This window comes from Pezoporus flaviventris, unplaced genomic scaffold (genome assembly GCF_033815535.1).
Source record: "Pezoporus flaviventris isolate CSIRO_AGI_PZ_B2104156 unplaced genomic scaffold, CSIRO_AGI_Pfla_v1 ptg000731l, whole genome shotgun sequence".
In the NCBI taxonomy this organism is placed as follows: domain Eukaryota; kingdom Metazoa; phylum Chordata; class Aves; order Psittaciformes; family Psittacidae; genus Pezoporus; species Pezoporus flaviventris.
This window is the reverse complement of record NW_026893276.1, coordinates 22575-46310: the sequence shown is the minus strand read 5'-3', so window position 1 is coordinate 46310 and position 23736 is coordinate 22575. Positions and strand designations below refer to the sequence as shown.

Here is a 23736-nt window from a genome sequence, read left to right as displayed (position 1 = left end):
TGCCCATGGCGCCGCCGGTGGCACCGGGGGGTCTGGGGGCTGCCCAGCCCCATTGAAGAGGGATCTGCGGGTCCCGGTTGCGAATGGGGCGGGGGAGGAATGGGGGGTATCTGTGGGGTGCATTGCCCCGCCCCCCAAACCTCGTCCCCACGTGACCCTCCCAGGGCAGGGACCTGGCCTGGGGTCACGGAGGGGGAGCCCTCGTCCGCCAAGATGGCGGCCAGCAGAGGGCGCGGCCATGACGGGGGGAACGCTCCTTGCACCCATTTGCACCTCCCCTCCCCCACCCGCGGAGCGCCGCGGGGCGGATTTGGGTCAAAACCCGCCCAAATCAGGGACTTTGACCAAAAACCATCATTGCGGGAGCGCAGCGCGCATGCGCGGCAGGAGGAGCGGGCTCTGCGGGGAGGGGTAACGGAAGCAACGCGCAAGCGCCGCCCCGCCCGTGCCGCCAGGGCGCATGCGCGCTGCGCGCCCAAGCCGTTAGGCGCCATCATCCGGGTCCCGGGAAGCGCCATCTTTGTGCCGGGTGGAGGAGACGCGTCCAAAATGGCGGCTCCCAAGCGCCTGTAGTCGCCGCTGCGGACGGGCCCGTCTCGGCCTTTGGGAGCGGCGGCGGCGTCCCCGAGAGAGCGGCGGCGGCGGGAGGAGGCGGCGCCCGGTGCCCGCGCGCGGCCGGTGCCTGCAGGTGCGGAGCGGGGCGGGAGCGGCGCGCAGCGGAGAGCGGCCGCATCCGGGTCCCGCGGCGGCCGCCATATTGGGCAGCCGCGGCCGCCTCCGCCATCTTGGGCCGCCGCATCCGGGCCTTGCCCGAGGGGGGTGCACGGGGCAAGGAGCGGGGCGTGGTGGGGGGGCGGGGGGCGCGGGCCCACATCCCCTCCCGCCCCGGGCAGGCGCCGCCATCTTGCCCGCGCTCCGAGGAGGAGGAAGAGGCGGAGGAGGAGGAAGATCCGGGAACCGGCGGCGCCATCTTGGTTCCCCCCATCTCCGAGCAGCGCGCCGCCATCTTTGTGACCCCCCTCCCCTCCTCCGCGCATCCGGGTACCGGAGCGCAGCCTTGGAGCCGGCCCGTTCGCGGGGCCGCACCCGGTGAGGGCGGGAGGTGCCGCGGCCGGGAGCGGGGTGGGGGGAAGGGCCGAGCGGGCCGCGCCATCTTGGGGTGCGCCACCCGCGTTGCCATGGTGCCCACATCCGGGTCCTCGTCTCGGCCCCGGGGGCCGCCATCTTGGGAGGGGATAAGGGGCTGTCATGGCGCCGCGCTGCGCAGACATCCGGGTCCCTCCGGCCGCCTTCCTGTGTGTACGGAGCGGCGGTGGGGGGCAGAGGGAGGCGGCGGTGTCCGCGCTCCCGTCCGCGCTCAGCGGGGCCCGGAGGCCTTAAAACGGCAACGGGGGGTGGGGGGGTGGGGCGTTAAAACCCGAGGGAACCGGGGGTGGGGGAGACCCCGGTGCCGAGCAGGGAGCGGTTATGGAGGAAGCGGGGTAGGGGAGAGGCGGCCAAGATGGCGGCGCCCACGGCGGGCTGAGCGCTCCGTACAGCGCGGGGCTGCCTGGGACGAGGCTCGGGGTAAAGGGGAGCGCCGGGGGGGGTAAATGGCGGAGGAAGGGGGGGGTCACGACCCGTTTGAGGGGCTGGGCTACTCGGGGGCGCCGCGCCGGTACCGGGCCCTGCAGTCCCGCGCCGGAGGGCGTCGTGGGGGGGGAGCGGTTTGAGGGGCTCCCCCCCCCCCCGCCCCCAAATCTGTGAGCCCAAGATGGCGGCGCCCGTTCGCCCCCCCTACTCCCAACCCAAAGATGGCGCCGCCCGGGGATCGAGGGGGCGTGTCCTGACGTAGCCCCGCCCCCATTGGCCGTCCGCCCTGCCCCGCGCGGGCGGGGAAGCGGAGCCGCCGCTTGGACACAGGCGCAAGATGGCGGCTCCCAGCGCGGCGTGAGGGCGCCCGCGGCCAACGGCAGCGCCGCTGCGGGCCCGCTCCGAGCCTCGGGCAGCGACCGGCGGCGTGCGTGGGGGGGCGGCGGAGCCGGCGCGGCGGCAGGGGGCGGCCGGGAGCCGGGAGGGGTCAGCGGTGAGCGGCGGGGGGGCGAGGCGGCCGCCGCCATTTTCCGCCAGGGCGGCTACAAGACAAGATGGCGGCTCCCATGGGCGGGGGGGGGGGGTGGTAGGGGGGTGGGGGAGGCCGGGGGAGGGGCAATGGACGGGGGGGCAATTGGTGGGGGGCGGGGGGAATGGTCCATTGTGGTGATGGGGGGGGGGGGGTGTGAATGCATGGAAATGCCCCGGGGGGGGGGGGCAATTGCGGTGGCGGGGGGAGTGGGGGGGGAATTGCGATGTCCAGAGCCCCCCCCGGGTGGTTGCAGTGGAGGAGGCGTTAATTGCCCCCCCCGGGGTAGTTGTGGATGGAAGAGCGGTAATTGCCCCCCCCCGGGTAGTTGTAAAGGGGGCATTAATTGTGGTTAATTGCAGTGTGGGGAGCAGGGAATTGACCCCCAGGGGGCGTTCGAGTAAAGGGGGGGTGCAATTAGTATAGGGAGAATTGGCACTTTAAGGGGGGTTTATGGGGGGGGCTATTGCCGCTGTGGGGGTACCATTGTCATTGAGGGGGTCGCTATGGGGAGGTCTTTATGGGGGGTCATTGTCTCTTTGGGGGGGGGTCTCCATAGGGTCTATGGTGGGGGTTATGAAGGTGGCCATGGGGGGGTCACTGGTGGGGGTTTGTAGGGGGGGTTTATGGAGGGTCTATGGGGGTCTTGGGGGAGATCTGCATGGGGGGTTTCTATGGGGGGAGGTCATTATGGGGTGTCAATGGGGGGCTCCTGACCCCGTCCACCCCCCTCCCGCAGGTGCTCGAGGGGCTGATGGCGGCCCCCGGGCGGGGGGGCTCCCCCCCGCGCGCCGCCGCGGCCCCCCCGCGCTTGCAGCCGCGCTGGAAGCGGGTCCTGGGCTGGTCGGGGCCGGTGCCGCGGCCGCGCCATGGCCACCGCGCCGTGGCCATAAAGGAGCTGATCGTGGTGTTCGGGGGGGGCAACGAGGGCATCGTGGATGAGCTGCACGTCTACAACACCGGTGAGCGGCTATAGGGGGGCAGTGGGGGGAATGGGGTGTCATTATGGGGGGGTAATGGGGTGTGATAATGGGGGGTAATGGGGTTGGTAATGGGGCAGCAATGGGGGTAATAATGGGGGGGTAATTGAGGTGGCAATGGGGGGTAATGGGGCAGCAATGGGGTGTGATAAGGGGGGTAGTGGAGGTGGCAATGCGGGGTGATAATGGAGTTGGTAATGGGACATCAATGGGGGGTGATAATAGGGGCATCAATGAGATGTTAATAGGGCATTAACAGAGGAGTAATGGGGCATCAGCATGGGGGCACTATTGGGGGGCAGTGGGGTAATAGGATATCACTGGTGGGTGGTAATGGGGGCATCAACGAGGTGTTAATGGGGCATCAATTGGGGTGACAGTGGGGGGGCATTGGGCGGTAATGGGGTATCGATGGGGGGTAACGGGCATCAGGTTTAATGGGGCATCAGTGGAGGTGGCAATGGGTCGTCAATGGGGGAATCAATAGGGAGTCAATGGGCTGGTAATGGCACAGTGAATGAAGATAGCAATGAGATATCAATGGGGTGGCAAAGGGGGTGTCAGTGGGGCATTAATGAGGCATGAATGGGGAGATCAACTGGGGGGTCAATGGGCCAGCAATGGGGGCATCAGTGGGGTGTCAGCATGGGGGTCCCATAGCGGTGTCAGTGGGGTATCAATAGGGCTGGGAACGGGGGGGGGGGGCGTCCATGGGGTATCAGTAGGGGTGTCAATGGGGTATCAGTAGGGGTGTCAATGGGTTATCAGTAGGGGTGTCAATGGGGGTGACAATGGGCTTGGTCAATGGGGGGGTGTCAGTGGGTAGAGGGGGAGGGGGTGCCAATGGGGGGCCCCGGGATGACCCCACTGGGGTTGGGGGGGGGGGGCGGATGTCCCAGTGGGCGGGGCCATGGGCGGGGCTGACCCCGCCTCCCCCCGCAGCCACCAACCAATGGTTCATCCCGGCCGTGCGCGGGGACATCCCCCCCGGCTGCGCCGCCTACGGCTTCGTCTGCGACGGGACCCGGCTCCTGGTGTTCGGCGGCATGGTGGAGTACGGCAAGTACAGCAACGACCTCTATGAGCTGCAGGTAGGGGGCTATGGGGAGCTATGGGGCTATGGGGAGCTATGGGGCTATAGAGAGCTATGGGGTGTGCTATGGGGCTGGTGGAGTACGGCAAGTACAGCAACGACCTCTATGAGCTGCAGGTAGGGGGCTATGGGGAGCTATGGGGCTATGGGGAGCTATGGGGCTATAGAGAGCTATGGGGTGTGCTATGGGGCTGGTGGAGTACGGCAAGTACAGCAACGACCTCTATGAGCTGCAGGTAGGGGGCTATGGGGAGCTATGGGGCTATGGGGAGCTATGGGGCTATAGAGAGCTATGGGGTGTGCTATGGGGCTGGTGGAGTACGGCAAGTACAGCAACGACCTCTATGAGCTGCAGGTAGGGGGCTATGGGGAGCTATGGGGCTATAGAGAGCTATGGGGTGTGCTGTGGGGATGGTGGAGTACGGCAAGTACAGCAACGACCTCTATGAGCTGCAGGTAGGGGGCTATGGGGAGCTATGGGGCTATGGGGAGCTATGGGGCTATAGAGAGCTATGGGGTGTGCTATGGGGCTGGTGGAGTACGGCAAGTACAGCAACGACCTCTATGAGCTGCAGGTAGGGGGCTATGGGGAGCTATGGGGCTATGGGGAGCTATGGGGCTATAGAGAGCTATGGGGTGTGCTATGGGGCTGGTGGAGTACGGCAAGTACAGCAACGACCTCTATGAGCTGCAGGTAGGGGGCTATGGGGAGCTATGGGGCTATGGGGAGCTATGGGGCTATAGAGAGCTATGGGGTGTGCTATGGGGCTGGTGGAGTACGGCAAGTACAGCAACGACCTCTATGAGCTGCAGGTAGGGGGCTATGGGGAGCTATGGGGCTATAGAGAGCTATGGGGTGTGCTGTGGGGATGGTGGAGTACGGCAAGTACAGCAACGACCTCTATGAGCTGCAGGTAGGGGGCTATGGGGAGCTATGGGGCTATGGGGAGCTATGGGGTGTGCTGTGGGGCTGTGGAGTACGGCAAGTACAGCAACGACCTCTATGAGCTGCAGGTAGGGGGCTATGGGGAGCTATGGGGTGTGCTGTGGGGCTGGTGGAGTACGGCAAGTACAGCAACGACCTCTATGAGCTGCAGGTAGGGGGCTATGGGGAGCTATGGGGCTATAGAGAGCTATGGGGTGTGCTATGGGGCTGGTGGAGTATGGCAAGTACAGCATTGACCTCAGAGCTGCAGATGTGGTGCTGGGCTATGGGCCTGGGGGGTTACTGCCACTATGGGGAGGGTGGTCATTGGGGGGGTGTCAGTGTCACTATGGGGTCGCTATGGGGAGCGTCGCTGTAGCTATGGGGGGGGTCGCTGTGGGAGGATTGCTATTTTTATGGACCATCGTTATAAGGAATTGTTGTCGCTATGGGGGTGTCAGTGCTGTTACGGGGGTGTCCATGTCTTGCTATGGGGTCCTATGGGGCTGGGGGGGGGTTTCCTATGGTTCAAGGGTTGTTCCTATGGGGCTGGGGGTGGTTCCTATGGTGCAGGGGTTGTTCCTGTGCAGTTGGGGCTGCCCCATAGAATCTGGGACTGCCCCTATCCCACACCCCCCCAGGCGAGCCGCTGGGAATGGAAGCGCCTGAAGGCGAAGACCCCCAAGAACGGGCCCCCCCCGTGCCCGCGCCTGGGCCACAGCTTCTCGCTGGTGGGCAACAAGTGCTACCTGTTCGGGGGGCTGGCCAACGACAGCGAGGACCCCAAGAACAACATCCCCCGGTGAGGGGGGGCCCCCGGCGCGCCCCACGCCTGCCCCGTCCCCCCACAGCCACCGGGGACCGCGTCCATCCCTCCCTCCCCTGCCCCACAGGTACCTGAATGACCTGTACGTGCTGGAGCTGCGCGCCGGCTCCGGGGTGCTGGCCTGGGACATCCCCATCACCTACGGGGTGCTGCCGCCGCCGCGCGAGTCCCACACGGCCGTGGTGTACACGGAGCGCGCGGCGCGGCGCTCGCGCCTCGTCATCTACGGCGGCATGAGCGGCTGCCGCCTGGGAGACCTCTGGACACTGGACATCGGTGAGGGGGGCAACGCGCTTTGGGGCCGGCTCCTCATCGGTGCCGTTGTAATTGGTGCCATAGGTGCCGTTGCCGTCACTGGTACTATTGCTACCATCGGTGCCATTGATGCCATTGGTGTTACTGGTACCATCAGTGCCATTGATGCCATTGCTGCTATTGGTACCATCAGTGCCATTGGTACCATCAGTGCCATTGATGCCATTGGTGCCATTGGTACCATCAGTGCCATTGATAGAATTGGTGCTATTGGCATCACTGGTACCATTGATGCTACTGGTACCGTTGATGCCATTGATGCCATTGGTTCCATTGATGCTATTGGTGCCATTAATGCCATTGATGTTGCTGGTTCCATTGATGCCACTGATGCCATTGGTGCTATTGATTCCATTGGTGCTGTTAATGCCATTGATGTTGCTGGTGCCATTGATGCCACTGATGCCATTGGTGCTCTTGATTCCATTGGTGCTGTTAATGCCATTGATGTTGCTGGTGCAATTGATGCCATTGGTTCCATTGATTCCATTGGTTCCATTGCTGTCCCTGCTGCAGAGACGCTGACGTGGAACAAGCCCAGCCTCAGCGGGGTGGCCCCGTTACCGCGCAGCCTCCACTCAGCCACCACCATCGGCAACAAGTGAGGCCAGGGGGGCCCTGAACCCCCCTCCTCTGCCTCCCAGGACCCCAGCCCCCTCCCCAGGCCCCCCTGACCCCATTGCTCTCCCCCCATCCCCCAGGATGTACGTGTTTGGGGGCTGGGTGCCCCTTGTCATGGACGACGTGAAGGTGGCGACGCACGAGAAGGAGTGGAAGTGCACAAACACGCTGGCCTGCCTCAACCTGGGTATGGGACTGCCCAAAACCACCCCGAAACACCCCTGAAACGCACCAAAATATCCCTGAAAAATCCCCAAATACCCCTGAAATACCCCCAAAACACCCTGAAGTACCCCAAAATACCCCCAAAACACCCTGAAATACCCCAAAACACCCCAAACCCACCTTCACCCCCCCCAAGCGCCCTCCTGACCCCCCCGGTGCCCCGCAGACTCCATGGCCTGGGAGCCCAATCGTCATGGACACGCTGGAGGACAACGTGCCGCGGGCGCGCGCCGGGCACTGCGCCGTGGCCATCGCCACCCGGCTCTACATCTGGAGCGGGCGGGACGGGTACCGCAAGGCCTGGAACAACCAGGTCTGCTGCAAGGACCTCTGGTACCTGGAGACCGGTGAGCGCGGGGGCCCGGCCCCATTGGGTGCCCCCAGCGGCACCCCCATCCCCACTGGATACACTTGGGGCTCCCTCATCCCCATTGGGTACACTCGGGGATCCCTCCTCCCCATTGGTTGCATTTACGGATCCCTGTCCCCATTGGATGCTCTCAGGGATTCCCCATCCTCATTGGTTACCCCCAGGATCCCCCCCATCCCCATTGGTTACACCCAGGGGTGCCCCCATCCCCATTGGATGGTCTCAGGAATTCTTCCTCCTCATTGGTTATTCCCAGGACCCCTATTCCCATTGGTTACAGTGGGGGCTCCCCCTTCCCCATTGGTTCCCACGTACCCCCCATCTCCCCATTGGTTACAGTTGGGGCTCCCCCCTCCCCATTGGTTTCCCCGTACACCCCCCATCCCCATTGGTTACAGTTGCGCCCCCCCCATCCCCATTGGTTACACTTGGGGCTCCCCCCTCCCCATTGGTTCCCCCGTCCCCCCCGTCCCCATTGCCCCCCCATCCCCCGCCCATCCCCATTGGTTGCAGTTGGTCCCCCACCTCCCCATTGCCCCCCCATCCCCATTGGTTACAGTTGTGCCCCCCTCCCCATTGCCCCCCCATCCCCATTGGTTACAGTTGGTCCCCCCTCCCCATTGCCCCCCAATAACCCCCATCCCCATTGGTTTCAGTTGGTCCCCCCCCTCCCCATTGCCCCCCCATAACCCCCCATCCCCATTGGTTACAGTTGCTCCCCCCTTCCCCATTGCCCCCCCATCCCCATTAGTTGCAGTTGCTCCCCCCCATTGCCCCCCCATCCCCATTGGTTTCAGTTGCTCCCCCCCCATTGCCCCCCCATCCCCCCCCCATCCCCATTGGTTTCAGTTGGTCCCCCCCCTCCCCATTGCCCCCCCATCCTCCCCCATCCCCATTGGTTTCAGTTGCTCCCCCCCCATCCCCATTGGTTTCAGTTGCTCCCCCCCATCCCCATTGGTTGCAGTTGCTCCCCCCTTCCCCATTGCCCCCCCATCCCCCCCATCCCCATTAGTTGCAGTTGCTCCCCCCCATTGCCCCCCCATCCCCATTGGTTTCAGTTGCTCCCCCCCCCATTGCCCCCCCATCCCCCCCCCATCCCCATTGGTTTCAGTTGCTCCCCCCCCATCCCCATTGGTTTCAGTTGCTCCCCCCCCATCCCCATTGGTTTCAGTTGCTCCCCCCCCCATCCCCATTGGTTGCAGTTGCTCCCCCCCCCTTGCCCCCCCCGTACCCCCCTCACCCCGCTGTGCCCCCCCGCAGAGCGCCCCCCCGCTCCGGCTCGGGTGCAGCTGGTCCGCGCCAACACCACGTCGCTGGAGGTGAGCTGGGGCGCGGTGCCCACGGCCGACTCCTACCTGCTGCAGCTGCAGCGCTACGAGCTGCCCGCCGCGCCCGCGCCCGCGCCCGTGCCCTCCGTGCCCGCCAACCCCCCCAAGAGCCCCGCGCCCGCCGCCGCCGCCCCGGGGCCGCCCGCGCCGCCCCCCCCCCGCCGCCGCCGCCCTTGGTACCGCCCGCGGGGCTCACGCTGCTACCGCCCAGCGCCAACAGCGCCGCCGCAGCAGCGCCCCCAGCGGCCGCAGCCGGCACCAACAGCGGCGGCGGCGCGGGGGCAGCAGCGCCCTCCGCTGGGGGAGCCCTGCAGGTGCTGCCCGCAGGGAACCCGGCCCCCGCCGGAGCCGCCGCCGGCGCGGGGGGAGCGGCGGCCAGAGCCACCGGTAAGGGGGGAGATAGATAGGGGATGTGGGGGCGATATGAGGAGGAGGGGGGGCATGGGGGGATACGGGGGCGGATGGAAGGATAGGGGGTTATGGGGGCATAAGGGGATATGGGGGAGTTGCGGGGGGATAGGGGGATATACAGAGGGTGGATGAATGGATATAGGGGTATAGGGACGTGGGATAGAAGGGCGTGGAGATGTAGGAGGATATGAGGGGATATAGGGACAATAGAGGAATGTGGAGCGATATATAGGGGGATATGGGGGTGTAGACTGATATGCGGGATTGGGGGGTATAGAAGAACATGGGGGAATAGGGGAATATGGGGGTAATGGAGGGGTATGGGGGGCATAGAGGGACATGGGGATGGGGGGATATGGGGGTACAGGGATAAAGGGACAGGAGGGACCCGGGGGGGGTGTGTTCCTGTCCCTCCCCCCCCCCCCCCCGCCCTGAGCCCCCCCTTCCCCCCCAGGTGTGCCGGCGGTGCTGAAGGTGACCGGCCCCCCCGCGGCGGCAGCCGGCGCCCCCCTGGTGACGGTGCGCTCGGCCGGGCCCCCCGGCAAGGCCCCGGTGACGGTGACGTCCCTGCCCGGCGTGCGCATGGTGGTGCCGGGCCAGAGTCCCCAGGGCACGGTGAGGGGGGAAGGGGTGCACTGGGGTCATGGGGGGGGACATTGGGGTCATGGGGGCTGCATTGGGGTCATGGGGGTGCATTGGGGTCATGGGGGGAGACATTGGGGTCATGGGGATGCATTGGGGTCATGGGGGTGCATTGGAGTCATGGGGATGCATTGGGGTCATGGGGGTGCATTGGGGTCATGGGGGTGCATTGGAGTCATGGGGGCCGCATTGGGGTCATGGGGGTGCATTGGGGTCATGGGGGCTGCATTGGGGTCATGGGGGTGCATTGGGGTCATGGGGGTGCATTGGAGTCATGGGGGTGCATTGGGGTCATGGGGGTGCATTGGAGTCATGGGGGTGCATTGGAGTCATGGGGGTGCATTGGGGTCATGGGGGTGCATTGGAGTCATGGGGGTGCATTGGGGTCATGGGGGTGCATTGGGGTCATGGGGGTGCATTGGAGTCATGGGGGCCGCATTGGGGTCATGGGGGTGCATTGGGGTCATGGGGGCTGCATTGGGGTCATGGGGATGCATTGGGGTCATGGGGGTGCATTGGGGTCATGGGGGGGCATTGGGGTCATGGGGGTGCATTGGGGTCATGGGGCTGCATTGGGGTCATGGGGGTGCATTGGGGTCATGGGGGGGCATTGGGGTCATGGGGGTGCATTGGGGTCATGGGGGCTGCATTGGGGTCATGGGGATGCATTGGGGTCATGGGGGGGCATTGGGGTCATGGGGGTGCATTGGGGTCATGGGGATGCATTGGGGTCATGGGGGGCATTGGGGTCATGGGGATGCATTGGGGTCCTGGGGGCTGCATTGGGGTCATGGGGATGCATTGGGGTCATGGGGGTGCATGGGGGTCATGGGGGTGCATTGGGGTCCTGGGGATGCATTGGGGTCATGGGGCTGCATGGGGGTCATGGGGGTGCATTGGGGTCCTGGGGGCTGCATTGGGCTCCTGGGGGTGCACTGGGGTCCTGAGGGGGCGTTATGGTCGTGGGGGTGCATTGGGGTCCTGGGGGTGCATTGGGGTGCCGGGGGCGGTGCTGACCCCGTGCCCCCCAGGTGCTGGGCAGCTCCCCCCAGCTCACCGGCATGGCCGCCCTGGCCGCCGCTGCCGCCGCCACGCAGAAGATCCCCCCCGCGGCGCCCGCGGTGCTGAGCGTCCCCCCCGGCGCCACCATCGTCAAGACGGTGGCCGTGACCCCCGGCACCCCCTCGCTGCCACCCAGCGTCAAGGTGGCCTCGGCCCCCGTCATGGTGAGAGCGGGGACCCCCCGGTGTCCCCATCCCGTTGTGTGCCCCTCATCCCCTGTCCCCCCATTCCCTGGCTCCCCTTCTCATGTCCCTCACGTCCCACTGTTCCCATTGTCCCTATATTCCTTCGTCTCCATCTGCCCATGTTTTGTGGTCCATGACCCGTATCACCACGTCCCCGTGCCCCATAGCCCATATCCCGTATCCCACACCCAATATTCCAAACTCACATGCTTTATCCTACATCCCATACACTGTATTCCCGTGTTGTATACCCCATATATCCCTACTCCATGTCCTATATTGCATATACTGTGTTTTGTATTTTACGTTCTATGTTCTGTGTCCCCCTAACCCATTGTCCCATGGTGTCCCCATTGTCCTCATTGTCCCCATGGTGTTCCTATGGTGTTCCCATGGTGTCCCCACTGTCCCCGTTGTCCGCATGATGTCCCCAGTGTCCCCATTGTCCCCTTGGTGCTCCCATGGTGTCCTCATTGTCCCCACACTGTCCCCGTTGTGCGCATTGTCCCCATGGTGTTCCTGTGGTGTTCCCATGGTGTCCCCACTGTCCCCATTGTCCTCATTGTCCCTATGGTGTCCCCATTGTCCCCATGGTGTCTCCCTTTGTCCCACCACCATGGGGACCACTCTCCCCATGGTCCCCCCATTGCCCCCCGCTGCAGGTGACCAACCCGGCCACGCGGATGCTGAAGACGGCGGCGGCGCAGGTGGGGACGTCGGGGGGGGCCGCGGCCACCAACCCCCCCCCCGCGCGCCCCATCATCACCGTGCACAAGTCGGGCGCGGTGACGGTGGCGCAGCACCAGGCCCAGGTGGTGACCACCGTGGTGGGGGGGGTCACCAAGACCATCACCCTGGTCAAGAGCCCCATCTCCGTGCCGGGGGGCAGCGCCCTGGTGAGTGCCCCCCCCATTGACACCCAGTGTGGGGGGACCCCTCCAAGCCTCGGTGGGTGGGTCTGACCCCACTGCCCCCCCCAGATCTCCAACCTGGGCAAGGTGATGTCCGTGGTGCAGACGAAGCCGGTGCAGAGCTCGGCCGTCACCGGGCAGGCGTCCACCGGCCCCGTCACCCAGATCATCCAGGTGGGACCCCCCCATGGCACCCCTGGCCCCCTGACCCCTGTGTCCCCATGGCCCCGGGAACCCCATGGCCCCGGTGTCCCCACCACCCCCTGTCCCCATCCGCCTCTGTCCCCATTCCCCCAGTCCCCATCACCCCCCATCCCCATTCCCCCCGTTCCCCCCATCCCCATCTCCCCCATTCCCACCCTGTCCCCATCACCCCCTTTGTCCCCATTGCCCCCCATGACCCCCCGTCCCCATTCCCCCCCATCGCCATTGCCCCCATCCCTCCCATCCCCATTCCCCCCTGTCCCCATCCCTCCCTGTTCCCATTCCCCTCCTGTCCCCATCACCCCCCTTTGTCCCCATCGCCCCCATTCTCCTCTTGTCCCCATCACCCCCTTTTGTCCCCATAGCCCCCATGACCCCCCCGTGCCCCCCCACAGACCAAGGGCCCGCTGCCGGCGGGCACCATCCTCAAGCTGGTGACGTCCGGCGATGGGAAGCCCACGACGCTGCTGAGCACGAGCCAGGCCGGCGCCGCCGCGGCCAAGCCCACGCTGCTGGGCATCAGCAGCGTCTCCCCCAGCACCACCAAGCCCGGCACCACCACCATCATCAAGACCATCCCCATGTCGGCCATCATCACCCAGGCGGGGGCCACCGGTGAGTGGGGACACCCCCTTCCCATTGCCCCCCCGGTGCCGGCGCTGACCCCATGTCATCCCCCGCCAGGTGTCACCAGCAGCCCCGGCATCAAGTCCCCCATCACCATCATCACCACCAAGGTGATGACGTCGGGCACGGGCACCCCGGCCAAGATCATCACCGCGGTGCCCAAGCTGGGCACCGGGCACGGCCAGCAAGGGGTGACGCAGGTAAAAGGGGGGGCCGTGGCCATGGGGATCCCCCCGTGTCCCCTGAGCACCCCCCATCATCCCCTCTCTGGTTGTGCTCCCCCCAGGTGGTCCTCAAGGGCGCCCCGGGGCAGCCGGGCACCATCCTGCGCACGGTGCCCATGGGGGGGGTCCGCCTGGTGACCCCCGTCACCGTCTCTGCCGTCAAGCCCACGGTCACCACGCTGGTGGTGAAGGGCACCACCGGTGAGTGCACGGCCCCACTGCCCCCCCCCCCGCCATCACCACCCTCTCCCAGCCCCACATTGACCCCATTGCGTCCCCATAGGGTCACCACGCTGGGCACGGTGACGGGGACGGTGTCCACCAGCCTGGCGGGCGCGGGGGGGCACAGTGCCACGGCCTCGCTTGCCACCCCCATCACCACGCTGGGCACCATCGCGACGCTGTCGAGCCAGGTCCTGAACCCCGCCGCCATCACCGTGTCCGCGGCACAGAGCACGGTGACGGCCACCGGCGCGCTCGGCACCCCCACCATCACCATGCAGGTGAGGGGGCACCGCGGGGAGCCTGCGGGGCATCGTCGGGCACCATGGAGCGGGGCATGGGGAGGTGGTGGGCTGGGGGTGGCCTTGGGATGGGGGGCAATGGGGACGCTGGTGGCAATGGGGGCGCTGGTGGCAGTGGGGGTGCTGGTGGCAATAGGGTCCCTGGGTGGCAATGTGGGTGCTGGTGGCAATGTGGGTGCTGGTGGCCATGGGGGCACTGGTGGCAATGGGGGTTTCGGTGCCAATGGGGGTCTCCTCATTGACCCTATCACCACTGCCCCCAGCCCGTGGCCCCCCCCACCCAAGTGACGCTGATCACGGCCCCCGGGGGGGGGTTGAGGCGCAGCCGGTGCCCGACCTCCCTGTGTCCATCCTGGCATCGCCCACGGCCGAGCAACCGGCACCAGGCGGCACCGAGCCCGACCCCGGCACCGTGACCCTGGTGTGCTCCAACCCCCCCTGCGAGACCCACGACACCGGAACCACCAACACCGCCACCACCACCATGGCCACGGGGCCGTGCTCTAATCCCCCTTGTGAGACCCACGACACCGGCACCACCAACACCGCCACTACCACCATGGCAATGGGACCCTGCTCCAACCCCCCCTGTGAGACCCATGAGACCGGCACCACCAACACCGCCACCACCACCATGGCAGCGGGGCCCTGCTCCAACCCCCCTTGTGAGACCCATGAGACCGGCACCACCAACACTGCCACCACCACCATGGCAGCGGGACCCTGCTCCAACCCCCCTTGTGAGACCCATGAGACCGGCACCACCAACACCGCCACCACCACCATGGCAGCGGGGCCCTGCTCCAACCCCCCTTGTGAGACCCATGAGACCGGCACCACCAACACTGCTACCACCACCATGGCAGCGGGGCCCTGCTCCAACCCCCTTGTGAGACCCATGAGACCGGCACCACCAACACCGCCACCACCACCATGGCAATGGGACCCTGCTCCAACCACCCCTTGTGAGACCCATGAGACCGGCACCACCAACACCGCCACCACCACCATGGCGGCGGGGTCCTGCTCCAACCCCCCTTGTGAGACCCATGAGACCGGCACCACCAACACGGCCACCACCACCATGGCCACGGGGCCCTGCTCCGACCCCCAGCATGAGATGGGGACGACCACCACGGCCACCACCACCGTGGTCACTGCGTCCCAGCCGTGTTCCACCGCATCCTGTGAGCCCCATGGGTCCGGCACCACCAGCAGCACCATCATGGCTGTGGCATCGCAGCCCTGCTCCAATCCCCCCTGCGAGACCCACGAGACCGGCACCACCAACACGGTGACCACCACCGCGTCCCGGCTCTGCTCCAACCCCCCTGCGAGGCGCACGGCACTGGCACCACCACCACCACCACCACCACCATGGCGGTGGGGCCCTGCTCCAGCCCCCCCTGCGAGGCGCACGGCACCGGCACCACCAGCACGGCCACCGGAGCCACAGCGTCGCAGCCGTGCGAGAGCCACGACGCGGGCACTGCCGGCACCAGCACCACCGGCACCAGCCCCGGCTCCCCCCCCCCAGCGCCACCGCGGTGACAGGGACAGTGCCCGAGGGGCCCCCCCCTGCCTGCTCCAACCCCCCCTGTGAGACCCATGAGACCGGGACGACCCCCACGGCCACCACGGTCACCGCCGCCATCGGCACCAACCCAGGTGACGGCAGCGCCATGGGGGCGGCACCACGGAGGGGGGGGGGCACCGTGACCCCAGCTGACCTCCATGTGTGTGTGTCCCCATAGAACCCCCCCCAGCGGCCGCCAATGGACAAGGGGAGTCGGAGCCACCCCCCCTGGTGAGGGCCCCCCCCCGGGCACCCCCAGCCCCGGGCCCAGCACCACGGGGCCCCCCCAGCCCCGCGCCGTCACCACGTCACCGCGGCCACACCGGTGCCAGCACCCGCCCTGCCGGTGAGGGGGGCCTGGGGACACGGGGGGGGGGAGCATTGGGGATGGTGGGGGGGGGTCATAGAGGACCAAGGTGGGGCATTAAGGGCTATTGAGCTCTAGTGGGGGTCAGTAAAGGCTATGGGGGCACATTGGGATGGGGGGGGCATTAAGGGCTGTGGAGCTCTATGGGGGGGCAGTAAGGGCTATGCGGGGGGCATTAAGGTCTATGGAGTTCTGTGGGGGGGCAGTAAGGGCTATGGGGGTGCATTAAGGTCTATGGAGTTCTATGGGGGTGCATTAAGTCTGTGGAGTTCTGTGGGGGGGCAGTAAGGGCTATGGGGGTGCATTAAGGTCTATGGAGTTCTGTGGGGGAGCAGTAAGGGCTATGGGGGTGCATTAAGGTCTATGGAGTTCTATGGGGGTGCATTAAGTCTATGGAGTTCTGTGGGGGGGCAGTAAGGGCTATGGGGGTGCATTAAGGTCTGTGGAGTTCTATGGGGGTGCATTAAGGTCTATGGAGTTCTATGGGGGTGCATTAAGTCTATGGAGTTCTGTGGGGGGGGCAGAAAGGGCTATGGGGGTGCATTAAGGTCTATGGAGTTCTGTGGGGGGGCAGTAAGGGCTATGGGGGTGCATTAAGGTCTATGGAGTTCTATGGGGGTGCATTAAGGTCTATGGAGTTCTGTGGGGGTGCATTAAGGTCTATGGAGTTCTATGGGAGTGCATTAAGGTCTATAGAGTTCTATGGGGGTGCATTAAGGTCTATGGAGTTCTATGGGGGTGCATTAAGGTCTATGGAGTTCTATGGGGGTGCATTAAGGTCTATGGAGTTCTGTGGGGGTGCATTAAGGTCTATGGAGTTCTATGGGAGTGCATTAAGGTCTATAGAGTTCTATGGGGGTGCATTAAGGTCTATGGAGTTCTATGGGGGTGCATTAAGGTCTATGGAGTTCTATGGGAGTGCATTAAGGTCTATGGAGTTCTATGGGGGTGCATTAAGGTCTATGGAGTTCTATGGGGGTGCATTAAGGTCTATGGAGTTCTGTGGGGGTGCATTAAGGTCTATGGAGTTCTATGGGAGTGCATTAAGGTCTATAGAGTTCTATGGGGGTGCATTAAGGTCTATAGAGTTCTATGGGAGTGCATTAAGGTCTATAGAGTTCTATGGGGGTGCATTAAGGTCTATGGAGTTCTATGGGGTTGCATTAAGGTCTATGGAGTTCTATGGGAGTGCATTAAGGTCTATAGAGTTCTATGGGAGTGCATTAAGTCTATGGAGCTCTGTGGGGGGGCAGAAAGGGGCTTTGGGGGCCTCACTGGGGATGGAGGCTGGGGGTCATAGAGGACCATGGGGGGGTCACTGATGTCTGTGGGGTCCCGTCCGCCCCCCTTTAACCTCCTCTTCCCCTCCCCCCCTTTAGAGCATCTCCTCGCTGACGGAGCCCCCCCCGGACCCCCCCGCCCCCCCCAGCATCACCCCTCCCCCCAGCAGCAGCGGGGCCCCCCCGCGCCCCCCCCGGGCTCCCCGGAGCCCTTGGCCGTGGTGGTGCTGCCGGGGGGGGCCGAGGGCGGCGGCGGGGGGGGGGGCGGCGGCGGCGCTGCCCCCGGAGCTGCTGGGGGGGGCGCGGGGGCGCTCGTGGTGCCGGGGCTCAGCCCCGAGGAGCTGGCGGTGACGGCGGCCGCAGAGGCGGCGGCGGCGGCGGCCACCGAGGAGGCCCAGGCCCAGGCCCAGGCCCAGGCGCTGGCGCTCCAGGCGGTGCTGCAGGCGGCCCAGCACGCGGTGCTGGGTGAGGGGGGGGCATGGGGGTACAGGGGGGCATGGGGGTACAGGGGGGCATGGGGGTACAGGGGGGCATGGGGGTACGGGGGGGTACAGGGGTGCTATGGGGGTACAGGGGTGCTATGGGGGGTACAGGGGTGCTATGGGGGTACAGGGGTGCTATGGGGGTACAGGGGTGCTATGGGGGTACAGGGGGGCATGGGGGTACAGGGGGGCATGGGGGTACAGGGGTGCTATGGGGGTACAGGGGGGGCATGGGGGTACAGGGGGGCATGGGGGTACAGGGGTGCTATGGGGGTACAGGGGTGCTATGGGGGTACAGGGGTGCTATGGGGATGCAGGGGTGCTATGGGGGGTACAGGGGGGCATGGGGGTACAGGGGTGCTATGGGGTACAGGGGTGCTATGGGGGTACAGGGGTGCTATGGGGGGTACAGGGGGGCATGGGGGTACAGGGGGGGTACGGGGGGCATGGGGGTACAGGGGTGCTATGGGGGGTACGGGTGTGCTATGGGGTACAGGGGTGCTATGGGGGTACAGGGGTGCTATGGGGGTACAGGGGGCATGGGGGGTACAGGGGTGCTATGGGGGGTACGGGTGTGCTATGGGGGTACCATGGGGATACAGGGACCATGAGGGTATGGGGACACTGGGGACACTTGGGATATGGGACATCATGGGGATACAGGGGTGATATGGGGAGACCATAGTGGACAATGTCTCCATGGGGGTGGCACATGGGCAGGGTGGGCTTGGGACCCCCATATCCCACATCCCTTTATCTCGTATGCCATATTGCAGTATCCTTGTACCATGTATCGTGTATTACCGTATCTCTCACCCTACATCCCGTATCCCTATACCCTGTATCCCATATTCCCATATCCCACATCCCATATCCCAAATCCATATACCTCATATCCCACATCCCATATTCCTATACCCTGTATCCCGTATTCCTATATCCCACATCCCATATCCATATACCTCATATCCCACATCCCGTATTCCCGTATCCCACATGCCATATTCCATACCCATATACCTCATATCCCACATCCCATATTCCTATATCCTGTATCCCATATCCCACATCCCATATCCCAAATCCATATACCTCATATCCCACATCCCCTAGCCCATATCCCTATACGCTGTACCCCGTACCCCACATCCCGCCCCCAGGTCCCTTACCTCATCCCCCCTGTCCCGCAGGCACGGCGGAGCCCCTGGACAGCGGCGCGGAGCCCGGGGGGGCCCCCCCCGAGCTGGGGGTGCCCGAGGGCGCGGGGGGGCCCATCCCCATTGTGCTGACTCAGCAGGACCTGGCGGCGCTGGTGCAGCAGCAGCAGCAGCAGCAGCTCGAGGCCGCCCCCCCGGCACCCCCCCGGCGCCGCCGCCCCCCCCGGCCCCCCCCCAGCTCCCCACCGAGGCCTTGGCCCCCGCCGACAGCCTCAACGACCCCCCCGGCACCGACAGCAATGGACTGGGAGAGGTGGGGGCCGCCAGCGGAGCCCCCAGCGACGGTGAGTGCCCATTGACCCCATTGAGCCCCACTGATCCTATCGACTCCCATTGACCCCATTGAGCCCCACTGATCCTATCGACTCCCATTGAGGCCCATTGATCCTCATTGACACCATTGATCCCTTTAACCCCCATTGAGCCCCACTGATCCTATCGACTCCCATTGAGGCCCATTGAGCCCCACTGATCCTATCGACTCCCATTGACCCCATTGAGCCCCACTGATCCTATCGACTCCCATTGAGGCCCATTGAGCCCCACTGATCCTATCGACTCCCATTGAGGCCCATTGAGCCCCACTGATCCTATCGACTCCCATTGAGGCCCATTGAGCCCCACTGATCCTATCGACTCCCATTGACCCCATTGAGCCCCACTGATCCTATCGACTCCCATTGACCCCATTGAGCCCCACTGATCCTATCGACTCCCATTGAGGCCCATTGATCCTCATTGACACCATTGATCCCTTTAACCCCCATTGAGCCCCATTGATCCTATCGACTCCCATTGAGGCCCATTGACCCCACTGATCCTATCGACTCCCATTGAGCCCCATTGATCCTCATTGACACCATTGATCCCTTTAACCCCCATTGAGCCCCATTGATCCTATCGACTCCCATTGAGGCCCATTGACCCCACTGATCCTATCGACTCCCATTGAGGCCCATTGAGCCCCACTGATCCTATCGACTCCCATTGAGGCCCATTGAGCCCCACTGATCCTATCGACTCCCATTGAGCCCCATTGATCCTCATTGACACCATTGATCCCTTTAACCCCCATTGAGCCCCATTGATCCTATCGACTCCCATTGAGGCCCATTGACCCCATTGAGCCCCACTGATCCTATTGACTCCCATTGAGCCCCATTGATCCTCATTGACACCATTGATCCCATTAACCCCCATTGAGCCACATTGATCCCATTGATCTTGTTGAGCCCCACTGCGCCCCATTGACCACATTGGGCCCCATTGAGCCTCATTGACTCCCGTTGTCTCCCATTGACCCCCCCCCAGGCCTGGCCCCCCCCAGCGCCTTCGTGCCCCCCCGCCCGTGGTGGGCACCAGCCCGGCCAAGCTGCAGGCGGCCGCGGCCCTGGCAGAGGTGGCCAATGGCATCGAGAGCGTCTCCGTGGTGAGAGGGGGCTGCGGGGTCACTGGGGGGCAGCTGTGGGGCACAAGGGCTGGTTATGGGTCACTATGGGGTGGCTATGGGGCAGCTGTGGGTTACCATGGGGCACTTATGGGTCACTATGGGGCAGTTAGGGGTTACTGTGGGGCAGATATCGGTCCCTACGGGGCAGATCTGGGTCTGTATCGGTCGCTGTGGGTCCCTGGGGGTCACTGTTGGTCCCTATGGGTCACTGTGGGTCTCTGTGGGTCCTGGGGTGCAGAAGCAGGAGCCGCCCCCCCCGAAGGCGCTGCTCAAGAAGGAGAACCAATGGTTCGACGTGGGCGTCATCAAGGGCACCTCCATGATGGTGACGCACTACTTCCTGCCCCCCGAGGACGCGCCGCCACCGACGTGCGTGCCCTGCGGTCCTAGGGGTGTCTATGGGTCCCTATGGGTGCTCTGGGTCCCTGTGTGTGCTGTGGGTGCCCCTGTGGGTGCTCTGGGTCCCTATGGGTGCTGTGGATGCTGGGGGTCCCTGTGGGTGCTGTGGGTCCCTATGGATGCTGGATGCCCCTGTAGGTGCTGTGGGTCCTGGTGTTGAGGTCCCTATGGGTGCTGTAGGTCCCTTTGGTGGTTGTGAGTGCTGGGGGTCCCTCTGGGTCCCTGTGGGTGCTGGGGGTCCCTCTGGATGCTGTAGGTCCCTATGGGTGTTGTGAGTGCTGGGGGTCCCTATGGGTCCCTATGGATGCTGGATGCCCCTGTAGGTGCTGTGGGTCCCTCTGGATGCTGTAGGTCCCTATGGGTGTTGTGAGTGCTGGGGGTCCCTCTGGGTCCCTGTGGGTGCTGGGGGTCCCTGTGGGTGCTGTAGGTCCCTATGGGTGTTGTGAGTGCTGTGGGTCCCTCTGGGTCCCTCTGGATGCTGGGGTCCCTGTGGGTGCTGTAGGTCCCTATGGGTGTTGTGAGTGCTGGGCGTCCCTCTGGGTCCCTCTGGATGCCGGGGGTCCCTGTGGGTCCCTATGGGTGCTGTAGGTCCCTATGGGTGTTGTGAGTGCTGGGGGTCCCTCTGGATGCTGTAGGTCCCTATGGGTGTTGTGAGTGCTGGGGGTCCCTCTGGGTCCCTGTGGGTGCTGGGGGTCCCTCTGGATGCTGTAGGTCCCTATGGGTGTTGTGAGTGCTGGGGGTCCCTCTGGGTCCCTCTAGATGCTGGGGGTCCCTGTGGGTCCCTATGGGTGCTGTAGGTCCCTATGGGTGTTGTGAGTGCTGGGCGTCCCTCTGGGTCCCTGTGGGTGCTGTAGGTCCCTATGGGTGTTGTGAGTGCTGTGGGTCCCTCTGGGTCCCTCTGGATGCTGGGGGTCCCTGTGGGTGCTGTAGGTCCCTATGGGTGTTGTGAGTGCTGGGGGTCCCTCTGGGTCCCTCTGGATGCTGGGGGTCCCTGTGGGTGCTGTAGGTCCCTATGGGTGTTGTGAGTGCTGGGGGTCCCTCTGGGTCCCTCTGGATGCCGGGGGTCCCTGTGGGTCCCTATGGGTGCCCCACGCCTCGTGCCCCCGCAGGACGAGGCCGGGGGCGTCCCGGACCATTCCCAGCTGCGGCGCCAGGAGCTGCAGCCGGGCACCGCGTACAAGTTCCGCGTGGCCGGGGTGAACGTGTGCGGCCGCGGCGCCTTCTCCGAGCTGGCGGCCTTCAAAACCTGCCTGCCCGGGTACCCGGGCGCGCCCTGCGCCATCCGCATCAGCAAGGTACCGACCCACGGCCTGCCCCGTGGCACTGCCCCACAGAGACCTGCTTCCTGCCCCATAGCGTGACCCACAGCTTCAACCAACCCCCACAATCAGGGGGTTGGCCCCAAACACATCCTTCTGACTGTGTCCCCAACACCCCCATTGCCCCCATTATCCCCATTGCCCCCCATTACCCCCCATTACCCCCATTGCCCCCCATTACCCCCCATTACCCCCATTATCCCCATTGCCCCCCATTACCCCCCATTACCCCAATTGCCCCCATTACCCTCATTGCCCCATTGTCTCCATTACCAATTGCCCCATCACCCCCATTACCCCCCATTACCCCCATTATCCCCATTGCCCCCCATTACCCCCATTGCCCCATCACCCCCATTACCCCCCATTACCCCCATCACCCCCATCACCCCCATCACCCCCATTACCCCCATTGCCCCATCACCCCCATCACCCCCATTACCCCCATCACCCCCATCGCCCCCATCGCCCCCATCACCCCCATCACCCCCATTACCCCCATCACCCCCATTACCCCCATCACCCCCATCACCCCCATTACCCCCATCACCCCCATTACCCCCATCGCCCCCATCACCCCCATCACCCCCATTACCCCCATTGCCCCATCACCCCCATCACCCCCATTGCCCCCTGTGCCCGCAGAGCCCGGACGGGGCGCACCTGACGTGGGAGCCGCCGTCCGGTGACGTCCGGGCGCATCCTGGAGTACTCGGTTTACCTGGCGATCGCCGGCGGCGCGGCCGAGCCCCGGGGGGGCTCCGGTGCCGGTGCCGCGGGGGGGGGCGGGGGCCCGGCCCCGCTCGCCTTCATGCGGGTCTATTGCGGGCCCAGCCCCTCCTGCCTGGTGCCCGCCGGCAGCTTGGCCACGGCGCACATCGACCACAGCACCAAACCCGCCATCATCTTCCGCATCGCCGCCCGCAACGACAAGGGCTACGGCCCCGCCACGCAGGTGCGGTGGCTGCAGGGTGAGTGCGGGGCTGCCCCACACGTGCGGGGCTGGGCTCTGGTGTGGGTCCTGTGGGGCTGCAGGCCTGCCGTGCAGGTGGGTGATGGGACCCTGGGAGGCTGACCCACGTGTATGGGGCTGGGTTACGGTGTGGGTCCCACAGGTCTATGGGCATGCCATGCAGGTGGGTGACGGGGCCCTACGGGGCTGACCCACATGTATGGGGCTGGGCAGTGGTGTGGGTACTAAAGGGCTGTGTGCCTGCTATGCAGGTGGGTGATGGGACCCTATGGTCCTGCCCCACAGGGGCAGCCATGGGGCTGGGTGCAGGGGGTGAGAGCATCACCACAGGGGACGTGGCCGCAACTTGTGGGGCTGCAGCTCTTGCTGTGATGGGACTTGTGGGGCTAGAGGTGCCCCCCCATCACCCCCCAATTCCCGCCTCTGCCCCACAGAGTCCAGCAAGGACGGAGCCGGGGCCAAACCCGCCAGCAAGCGCCCGCTGTCTTCCCCCGACCTGTGAGTGGGATCGGGGGGATCTATGGGGCCTGGGGGGATGCTATGGGGGTGTCTCTGGGGCTGGGTTGGGGCACTGGGGGTCTTGCTGTGGGGCAGGAGAAATGGGCCTGGCCAAGCCGTGGGGTGTGTGGGGCTGGGCTACGGGGCAGCCCTGCCATGGCTGTGGGGTATCGCTATGGAGCAGCCCCACATCTCTACCCCCTCCCCCCCAGGAAATCCGCTCCAAAGAAGCCGAAGGCCGAAGGGCAGTGAAGGACCCCGCGGGCCCCTGCCCCATAGTGGGGGGGGGGAGGGACCGGAGGCCGCTGTGGGGCTCAGGCTCCGCTGTGGGGCAGGAGGGGGGAGAGGGGCAGGGGGGGATTTTTTTTACCTGTTGCAGTTGCTGGATGAAGTTTTGTACTCGCTGCCCCTCCCCCCACCGGCCCCCCCTGTACAGACCCCCGGGGGCCGCTATGGGGCAGCCATGGGGCGCTGTGGGGCAGCCCAGCCCCCCCCTCCCCCCCGTGTATTATAGTGTATTGGGGGCCCCTCCCCCCCGTAACTGTCGTTTTTGTGCTATTTTGAGAATTAAAAGACATTTTTTTGGAGAAAAAAATGGGGA

The 23736-nt window shown here is 65.1% G+C and overlaps 1 protein-coding gene across 1 annotated transcript; it reads left to right on the top strand.

Annotated features, from left to right (window-relative positions):
• The first annotated feature begins 1070 nt into the window (after positions 1–1070).
• Positions 1071–23478, top strand: HCFC1 (host cell factor C1). Its single transcript, XM_061444209.1, is given in 36 exon segments — positions 1071–1089; positions 2841–3063; positions 4024–4172; positions 5741–5901; positions 5993–6201; positions 6757–6841; positions 6942–7048; positions 7253–7269; positions 7271–7433; positions 8717–8931; positions 9099–9171; positions 9650–9810; positions 10869–11063; positions 11747–11980; positions 12065–12169; positions 12595–12814; positions 12884–13026; positions 13113–13254; positions 13336–13553; positions 13838–13879; positions 13882–15000; positions 15077–15242; positions 15329–15381; positions 15441–15456; positions 15459–15496; positions 16897–16935; positions 16968–17262; positions 18470–18678; positions 18681–18784; positions 19808–19925; positions 20185–20319; positions 21455–21640; positions 22310–22348; positions 22350–22635; positions 23072–23135; positions 23348–23478. Coding segments are annotated over 35 exon segments (5754 nt in total). The 5' UTR covers positions 1071–1089; positions 2841–2855; the 3' UTR covers positions 23388–23478.
• Positions 23479–23736: the final 258 nt, after the last annotated feature.